The 10,451-nt window shown below is 43.8% G+C and overlaps 1 protein-coding gene across 1 annotated transcript in view; it reads left to right on the top strand.

Annotated features, from left to right (window-relative positions):
• The first annotated feature begins 404 nt into the window (after positions 1-404).
• Positions 405-10,451, top strand: part of PIWIL4 (piwi like RNA-mediated gene silencing 4) — a 46,270-nt gene continuing 36,223 nt past the window's right edge. Inside the window, exons 1-4 of the mRNA XM_059391777.1 lie at positions 405-515; positions 1,697-1,781; positions 4,570-4,695; positions 6,544-6,758. Coding sequence (XP_059247760.1) covers positions 405-515; positions 1,697-1,781; positions 4,570-4,695; positions 6,544-6,758 — 537 coding nt within the window. The remainder of the gene's footprint in view (positions 516-1,696; positions 1,782-4,569; positions 4,696-6,543; positions 6,759-10,451) is intronic.

Raw genomic sequence — 10,451 nt, forward strand, 5'->3', positions numbered from 1 at the left:
AAAGCTCTGCAGCTATTACGCACAGAAGAGGTGCTTGGCCATACTAGTGAGCAGAGAAGACCACCGGAGTAAAGTGAGTCTGATGCAACCTTCCAGGCATAGCGTGGGCAAAACCCAGTGTGTTGGAAGATGCCAAATTTGGAGGGGGTGGGGGATGGCGAGTCAAGGGAAGTCGGGGCTCCGCCCTGCGCCCGGTCACGTGCTCCCTGGAGCAGGCGGGATCGCTGCAGGCGGTGCGCGCCCCTCCACCCACGCGTGGGCCTCCGCCGCGTCTCCTGCTGTGGGAGTCGGAGACTCGCCGCGACTGCCACCTCAAGTCACAACCTTGTCCTCTGGACTCGGAGGGGAAAATACTCTTCTTGAGACCTTGCTGCCTGGAGGGTACCCCTGCGCTCGTTGGGAACATGAGTGGCCGCGCCCGCGTGAGGGCTAGAGGCATGGCCCGCAGCCCCAGCGCGGAGGAAGCCGGTCGCACCCGTGCCCCGCCATCACGGCCACAGTCGCCATCACCATCGGTGTGTAGGACTCGTGGCCGACAGGGCCTCGCGCTCTCCTTCTCGGTGGCCTTCATGCACACCGCCTTCCTCTGCTTTTACCTCCTCAGCTCTGCTGGGAAGGAGTGGGGTATCTTCCCGCTGGACGTTGGGTCTTTCCAGGGTTTCTCGTATTTTTCCCTTCCCGGGGGGTGGGGTGCTTATCCTGGTAAGAGAGTCATGTAGATATTTTTGGCCGGTGAAGAGTACTGAAGATTGGAGGCAAGTGCCTCATTCCTTTTGCTTTCTGAGAGTTTAATTACTTAACTCAGTTTTAAGTCTCTTGGTAAAAACTGTTGTACCATTGTAGGGCATATGAGCTAATATGATTTGTCTCTCTAATTCCTACACCTGCATAAGTAATCTCAGACACAGATGTGGTTTAGATTCAGTCGCTGTTTCTTGACCAACCAGCGTGGGTAGGACTCTTGGTTACATTTAGGCAAGTTTAGATTAAATTGGCCGGCGAATCAGCAACTTTTGAGGGATGTTAGGCGGACCTATCAGTATTTGGAGCAGTCTTTTAGACCAGAAGTTCTCAAGTGTGCTCCTTGTGCCTTTACTTTCATGTCATTGTTTTCCCTTGACTTCATGCATTTCTTAGCAGGCCAACATATACTTCCTGAGTGAACAGAAGTAGTTACTGTGAAAAGAGGAAATATCAGTGGTTCCCTTGGCCTATTTCATAAACAAATTTGGGACCCATTTATTCAAAAGTGTCATCACCTGAGCTGGTGACCCAGGTCCTCTGGGCTCAGTTTTTCTTGCTATAAATGTGTTTACATCGGAGGCCCCATGCCTGGAGACAGTGGAAGCATGAGGTCCGTGTTCATCTCTGCCACCTTCCCTCTGATGAACTCTCTGGGCTTGAGAATCCCAGCTCTGCCTCTTTATACCTCCTGTATGGCTCACAGTCAAAACCAAAGTTTGATAAATGGGGAAGACTATAGCTGGTCTTTATCCTTTTCTTCTAGAACAAACAGTCTCTTCTCATCTTCTCTAGCATTTTAGGGACATTAGTTAGCATTAGCTGACATTCGTTAACATTAGTTATTGAAGATGTAGGACATGATACACTTCTTATTTTGTGATAACCTTTTGGTTTATGACTTAACATCTTAAATCTAACCAAGCTTTTCTCTGCTCCCCCCACCCCATTTTAGCCTACATCTGAAGATACTGGCAACAATGAAGCATCTTCTACCGGTAGCTTGGCGGGAACAAGCAGGAAGTCCCAGAGTTGTAAGTGCGGCTTGATCCGCCTTCTCCTGTATCCCCTCCCATCTGCATGGACCTGGAGTGATTGCTGGGCTTTGCAGCAGCAGGCTCACTTCTCCGGCATCCCATTTACCTCTTCTCAGAGGATCCCCTGTGTGTGTTCGGTTTCTTTGGGACCCCAAGACACAGTCTGCCACTGAATTTCCTGATGCTCCTTGGCACTTGAGCATCCACAGGTGCCAGGAATCCAGTCTTCTGTTTTTTTCTGTTCATTGAATAGTTCTGAAAAATGTCCAGAAGTTCTTTATGACACAGAAGTGTCCGTGCCCCATCCTGAAGGGATGGTAGAAACCTACCACCCCAGCTGCTATGCTCTCTTCTTTTTTCCCACCATTTGATGGTAGCTGTATTCACTGCAAATCCAGACTGGGACTCAGGGTACTTGTCCATGGGCTACTGCAAGTTGCCGCTGTCACGGTGTGGGGTGGTATGCCCCATACCCTAGTTTGCTAGGGCTGCCATGACAAAGTGCTATAGACTTGGGGGCTTAAATGACAGAAGTGTGGTGTTTCATAATTCTGAAGGCTGGAAGTCCGAGATCAAGGTGTCCACAGAGTTGGTTTCTTCTGAGGCCTCTCTCCAGGGCTTGTAGAGGGCTGTCTTCTCCCTGTGTCTTCACATGGTCTTCCCTCTGTATTTGTCTGTGACTTTACCTCTTCTTATAAGGACACAGTCATATTGCATTAGGGCTCATGCTAATGACATTATTTTAGCTTAATTACCTTACTAAAGACTCTGTCTCAAATACAGTCACATTCTGAGATATGAGGATTTACATCTTCAACAAGTAAATTTGGGGGACACATAATTCACCCAGTAGCCACGGCTGAAACCTGTTAGCTGCCCCCTTGCTCGGACTATGAAGTTATGTGATGTTAGTTCTAAGCACTTAGGGTCTCCCAGACCCCTGATCATCAGTCCTTCCACCATCATCTGCTGCTCAGCTGTCTATTCTCCACTAGGGATTTTCTAGCTCCCACAAGTAGCCTCTGTGCTCTGAGCTCGAGGAAGTGCACTTGGTCGCACAGAACACCTGTCTTGGGGGTTATCAGGTCATGCCATCCACTGCCCAGCTGCTCTTGGGACTTCCTTTCCACGCCTGATGAACATTCTTGTGACTAGCAAGGCTCAGACATAGAATTTTTTATTTGATTATTTTTAAAAATTGTGGCAAAATATACATAATGTAAAATTTTGCATTTTAGCCGTTTTCAGTTGCATACTCCTTGGCATTAAGGACACTCACATCATTGTGCAGCCATCACCACCGTCATCTCTTTTTTTTTTTTTTTTAAGATTTTATTTATTTATTTGGCAGAGAGAGATCACAAGTAGGCAGAGAAGCAGGCAGAGAGAGAGAGGGAAGCAGGCTCCCTGCTGAGCAGAGAGCCCGATGCAGGACTCCATCCCAGGATCCTGAGATCATGACCTGAGCCAAAGGCAGAGGCTTAACCCACTGAGTCACCCAGGTGCCCCTCTAGGACTTTTTTATCTTACAAAATTGAAACCTGGTACTCATTAAAAATTAACTCCCCATTCTGTCCTCCCTTGAACCCCGGCAGCTACCATCTCTCTCTCTCTTTTTTTAAGATTTTATTTATTTATTTGAGAGAGAGCCAGCTAGAGGGAGCAAGAGCAGTGGGAGGGGCAGAAGGATAGGGAGAAGCAGGCTCTCCACTGAGCAGGGAGCCTGATGTGGTGCTCAATCCCAGGATCCTGGGATCATGGCCTGAGCCGGAAGCAGACGCTTAATAACTGAGTCACCAGGCACCCACTGGTAACTACCATCTTATGGTAGATTGATTTTTTATAAACCACCTAACATTTTGAAATCAAGAGCAGTGAATGATATGGATAATATAGTACGAATAATTTTTAAACCTTTTTAAAAATTAAATAAATGTGATTTTCCTGGGAGACTCAGACTCCACAGAAACGGTATGAGCAGCGGTTTTGAGCCAGCGATAATGTCATTTGAGGGGGTTGCGATGGCTGTATCAAAGGGTGGTCAGAGTCCACCCTTCTTGGTCATACTATTACTTCATAGTAATACTACTACTCTGCTTGCTTTGTAGTAATACTCTGTACTTTCCTATTTTCACATTATCTTCAAAGTGCCATGTCATACCCCAACAAACAACATCTCTATACTTCTTTAAAGAGAAAATGTTCATTTGGAAACAGATTTTCCTTTCACATTTGCCAGAACCTAACAGTAAGTAACATGCCCCAAGGTGAAATGCTGGCTTTCATTTTCAAAGGAATGAACTCGCACAGAAACTGACAGCAGTGTTCTTGGAGTTCTCTTCTCATCACTGAGAGACGTAGCAGATTCAGCCCCAGTGCGTAAAGAAGTTGGTGTGGACAGTCATTATCTCTGAGTGTTCGGGGGGTTATGCAAGAGCCGAAGGAGGGACAGCCGCCCTCCAAACCTGTGTGTGGAGGAGGGCATAGGGGATGGGCCTTTTTCTCCTTAACAAACAGGAGAATCAGACTAGACCTAAGCATTATGAGGTAGAGTTAACTTGTGGTATGTTCTTTCTAACAACACATATCACGCTTCCTTTACGGTTTTCAGGTTTTAGGCTGAAGACTTCTAAATAGTCACGATTATTTTCAGCAGCGAGGGTTGGTTTTCATTAAAGCCACAAAAGTCTGAGCTTCAGTCAGAGACTCAGTTTTGACATAGTAGTTGTAAACAGCATCACTAGAATGAAACATGAGATGTCATGGCATTCTCTTCACATTTTAGGTCAAGATGTTGTATCTTCTGGTGATGCTGGATGTACTTTAACTGAAAGAGGTGGGAAAATCAGACGGGACTTCAAGGACCTGAGTGTCTGTACCAGAGAGAAATTGGCCCATGTGAGAGATTGCAAAAGAGGTACGGAGTAATCGTGTTACTTACTTTTTAAATGTTACCAAATTGTGCTTAAGGAATTTTAATTTTTAGATCTAAAATAAACAAGTTTATATATTGACTTTAAAAACGTTTATTGAATGTCTGTTATATTTAAAGCATTATTTAGACACTAATTGTTTTAGCCTTAATTCTCTCCTTTATTAATAGAGGTAAGAATATTTCCCCTAAACATATCACTCTTTGAAAAGATGTTCTCCTTACACTTGGCGTAGGAGTTGAAGGATAGGCTCTGTTTCTTTTCCAACAGTTTTCCTATGGGAAACAATAATGTCTCTGTACTTCAGTTGTAAAAAGAAAGATCTAGTCAGTTTTTGGAATTTTTAACCATTTTTCAAAGTCACCCCTGAAATTACACCCAGAATTATGGGCCTATGCATCTTTAGGAAGTTAGGTGTTTTCATTAGATTCTTGAAAGGCTTTGTGACACCCTCCCAAAAGTTGGGAAAGACTCCCTGATGCAGATCAGTTTTCTTCAAGCTTTTTACAACCATGCAAAAAATTAAGGAGTAGATACATTGTTATCTAGCATACACACAGTACCACAAAAAATGGGACCCAAGTTTCATGAAAAATGCTTGCCCTTACTATGTACAAGGCAGTCTGGTCACTTCTGTTGTATTCTAGTCATTTCATAAAATGTGTTGGGTCATGTCATATGTTGTCATGACTTCAGCTCTAATGGGTCATAATTACAGTGTACAAACACTGGTGTAGGTAATATCCAAGGGTCTTGCCAGATCTGACATTCTAGGATGACTTCTCTTTGTCCATGAATATGAGTAGCTAAAATATACTACCTTTTCCCAGGATACAGGAGAACAAAAGAAAGCTTTTCTTTAATTAAAATAGTACAAGAATCACTTGCTTCTAACAGATATCTACCATACATAGAAACTGAGGAAATACCAATGCACACATGATGCTCTTTTTCTTTACCACCTTGGGAGCTCATGTTTCCACTTCCTTCATGAAAGGAAGCAAAATAGTGCCCATCTAATAGGATTCCTTTCTATAAGACAAACACTGGATGATTCCCTACAAGGAGAACTTAGAAGTACCTCCCTTGTGCCCTCCTAGATTCCGTCCTAGAGGGATCTGATGCCATCTTGAGCACTGAGCAACCACTATAATGAGGCCATCTCTGAATGTGTCTGATACACTTTGAAGAGGTGAATAAAAAATTCTGAGGGGCTGGAATTTCTGGAAGTTTACCCATGTCTGCAGAAAAGAAGCCCAGAGGCCTTGTCTGTTTTCATGCATAAAAGATGTGTAATTTCTCCTTCCCCCGTTCTCCCCTCAATCTCTGAGGGCCTTCCACTTTTGATTGAACTATTTCAGAATTGTCAGAAGGATGGGTAATTTTTGATTGTCTCGATTTCCAAGGGGCTGGGGGTTGTGCTCATGGTAAGAACTGGACAGTGTCTTTATAATCTAAGAGCAGCATAATTTCAGAGCAGCATCTAAAAATACTGCTTGAGCCAATTTGCGTTGCACAGACGCAGAGCTGGAAGGCAGGCTCTGGAAGAAATCCTACGACAAGAATGTCAGTATCTTCTCTTAGGTTCTTATGAGGCCTCCTTTACACAGATCACACGATCCCTTTTTAATTCCTGAATGTGTGTGTGTAGGATTCCATAAGGTTACTGGGCTGTAGGTTATGAAAGCTTGTCTTGTGTCACTGAACCAGAATCCTTGCTTTACAGCAACAACAATGCACAGGTAAGTAAAAATCTTAAATGGTGTGATTAATATTAACAAGGTGTGATTTTATTTTGGTGAAAAAAAGATGTTTTTTATTTGTCTTCTCAGGTTCCAGTGGAGTACCTGTGAAACTGGTCACAAATCTCTTTAGTTTAGATCTGCCCCTGGACTGGCAGCTCTACCAGTATCATGTGGCCTATGTTCCAGATATAGAATCTAGAAGGCTGAGAATTGCTTTGCTTTACAGTCATAAGGCACTTTCCAACAAAGCAAAAGCATTTGATGGCGTCATCCTTTTCCTCTCACAAAAGCTGGAAGCAAAGGTATAGTATGGTTACTTTTTACACCTACACACATGTATATACTTACACTCACCCGAGTATAGTTAAGAGGTTAGTCGATTGTCATTACATTTGGAACGAGTGTCTCACTTCTTTACTCTGTCCTGTTCCCATGCCTGAGAGCAGAAAGACTTCCTAATTAAGATCTCATCAGTATTGATTTCTTAATTAAGAAGCTGATGATGTGGCATTTAAAAAACAAGAGCTGTATTACAAACACTGCCTAAAACTGCGATTTAAAAAATTTTTTTTTTTGCAAAGTGTCCTTGAAATGGGCCTCCTTTTTAAACTTTTCCCAAAACAGGCAAGACTTCAACAAACACCATTTAGCCTATGGCTTCAGAGCCTTAAATTTGTTCTTTTGCTTCTGCACAGTTGTACCTGTGTCTAAAAAACTTTATATCAATATCTCATTTGAAAGCTGTCATTTCTTTGATCATACGAAATATGAGTTATTGATATCAATTCTAAGGATTTTTTTAATGGTGTGATCACTGGATATGGCAGTCGCATGATTCATATTCCTTTATCCATGTTTTTGTATGTTCAGCATTTTCAGTCCTAAAATATACTGTTTTTGATGCTTTTATCATATATGTCCTAAGGCAGTTTTAAATTACTACAAGGAAAAAAGAACCACTGTCTTTTTTTTTTTTTTAAAGATTTTATTTATTTATTTGACAGAGAGCAATCACAAGTAGACAGAGAGGCAGGCAGAGAGAGAGAGGGAAGCAGGCTCCCTGCTGAGCAGAGAGTCAGATGCGGGCCTCAATCCCAGGACTCTGAGATCATGACCTGAGCTGAAGGCAGCGGCTTAACCCACTGAGCCACCCAGGCACCCAAGAACCACTGTCTTTATAAAAAATTAAAGTAGAGCATCGAATTAAAACTTTATGTTTCTATCCCTGAGAAACCTTAATCCTTTAGTTCAACATTTTGGACAGGATGGTACCAAGGCATAAATTTAAATTTTCTAGACTCCATATAAATCTCTGTGAATTTCCTCAAGAAATGCATTTTTGAGCACTCTTGGGGCCTTTATCTTTTTATGAGAGTCTAAGATTTATACGAGCTGCTTGAGTGATTATTTTCTCTGTATATGGAATTAAAAAATCATACCATAGGCTTAAAATTTAGAGGCTTGGAAAATCTGGATCTATAAATTTAGAAACATTTTAATTCATCGTAAGTCCTTATTGATCCTTCAGGGTTTTGTTCTATGACCAGACATCGATAGCATGCTAGTATGGTGCCTCTTGTACTTAAATGCTGTATTTTGAGTGTATTATCATTAAGGATTATCTTGTTCTTGTTGATACATCTGCAGTAACAGTGAATTAAATATGTTAATATTATACCCCCCCCACACACACCGTGAGTGGTCCAGCTTTCTTCGATTGTATCTAACCAAAATGGAGAAATTTTACTCTACAGATGCTCAGAATAGACATATTATTTGTTTCTCATTCAAAATGAGCATGTAGTATGCACCTTAGGGATGGTATCTAATGAAGAGGCAGGTGAGTAAAAACATGGTTAGATCATGGGTCACTTGGATGGCTCAGTGAGTTAAGTGACTGCCTTTGGCTCAAGTTATGATCCTGGAGTGCCTAGATCAGCAGAGAACCTGCCTCTTTTTCTGTGCATTCTCTCTCTCTCAAATAAATAAATAAATCTTAAAAAAAAAAAAAAAAAGAAAAGAAAAGTTGTGAGACAAATCAGGGTTGTTGACTTTATTTCCCAGGTTTCAACAAAAAAGTATTGTCTTATATCTTATCACCCTATGGCCTGCCTACCCAGTGATGGTGAGATAGAAATAATAGAAATGGTGTCACAACAAACATGTTATTGTGCTCACCTTTTTATTCTGGTCTTCACAGTGACTCAGGCTTAATCCTGCATTCCCGTCCGTCTTCTGCACACTTTGTAGGATCCCTGTTTTTGTTTAGAGAGATCCTGCACTCATGCATTCATCACAGTCCCCCAGTGTGCAGTTCTAGAAGTCCTAGTCGGCTGCTTCCTGGCCTTCCACTGTCTTGCAGACCCCATCTGTGTATCTGTGGCCACCATGTGGCCTGCTTTCACTGGTCACATCTAGCTGCCACCCCTAGCATTCATTCTGCCCTTACAGAGAGCCTGCGGTGTGATTTCAAGGTGCTGGCATCATTGAGGGAACAGCGACAGATAAAACATGGCTCGTGTCAAATCATTTCCACTCAGTACAAAAGTTACTGATGACCAAATACAATGCAAGGTTATTTACAAATGAATATTGTACAAGATTACATTTCTTGAGTACCTGCTCTTCCAGGCTCTCACTTAATCCTCTCAACACCCCTCGAGCCTTAGAGGTTAAGTATCTCGTCCAAGGTCTTCAAACAGAACTTGACCAAAGGCAAGATCCTGACCAGCAGGATACTTCAGTGGGAGCTGATACTGGCTCCTCGGGCGGGATTTGGGTCAGTGAAGGGGATGTCGGGGAGAGGAGGGATCCCCAGACAGGACGGGGAGGAGCAAAGGCGCAGTGATAGAAGGCTGGGTGGGGGGGAGGGGCATATTTTAGAAACTTCTGATTGTTCAGGTTTGGCTAGGAAGGAATGAAGTTGTGGCTCCAAAGGTAGGGAGAGTCTTAAATGTCCTGCTGGGGGAGAGGGACCATCCTCCATGGAGCACTGAAGCCTCAGAGAGAGTGTTTCCATGAGATCTCTGCTAGATTACATTTACTCTGATGACATCCTGCTGGACGGTTGACAGGGGAAAATGGAAAGATTAATAAGAGCCACTGGAGTCATCTGGGCAGGAGTCAAAGGGGCTTGAATCAAGGGACAAAGCCCTGCAATTTATTTAACCTTCCTGCGTGCGTGTGCTGTGGGATAAAGATGAGATCAATGAATTATCCCGTTTAATCTTCACAACACTGGGACTTAGGCGAGACGTCCTCCTATTTTAGAGATGGGGAAAGGTACTAAGGAATTGAAGTGGCTTGCTCTGTGTCACACGGGCTGCAGGAGGCGGAGGACGTGGGTTTGTTCAGTTCCCAGTCATGTTCTCCTAAGCCCTGTGGTAAGTAACTGGAGCAGCGGAAACAGATGAAAGATGTTGTTGGTGTAGAAGTGCTAAGTCCTGCCAACCAGACGACCATGAGGTGGCTGCTGGGTTGAGAAGTGAAAGCACACTCTGACGCAGCCTGGGACAGGAAGCCTGGGGGGGCATGGGCAAGAACAAACACAGGAACCCAAGAGCAGTTGGCGCCTGGCGGGGGTGGGGTGGGGTGAGGTGCAGGGAGCTCAGAGAGTTTGCTTAGATGGCTCTTAGGAATGCAGTTCCTGGAGGGCAGTGTGAGGCGGGACCTCTGCTACCACCTGCTTGCCAAGCCCTCAACCCAATGACCTTTGGTGTCTGCAGCCTTTGTCCTGAAATCCCCACAGCGGTTTGAAAGCATCTCACCTCTTTTGCCTGCTAGACTTCTCCCAGGTGTTGATGAGCTCTTCCTACAGCTCTCCACCTCTGACTTCTCACGAGTAAGAAATCACCTTAGTGGAATACTTCACCCCCCCCCCCCCCCCCCCCCCCCTCCCCCCCCGGGAGCCGTCTAGCAGGCAAAAGAGGTGAGATGCTTTCAAACCGCTGTGGGGTTTTTTTTTTTTTTTTTTTTTTTTTTTTTTTTTTTTTTTT

This window comes from Mustela nigripes, chromosome 1 (genome assembly GCF_022355385.1).
Source record: "Mustela nigripes isolate SB6536 chromosome 1, MUSNIG.SB6536, whole genome shotgun sequence".
Classification (NCBI taxonomy): Eukaryota; Metazoa; Chordata; class Mammalia; order Carnivora; family Mustelidae; genus Mustela; species Mustela nigripes.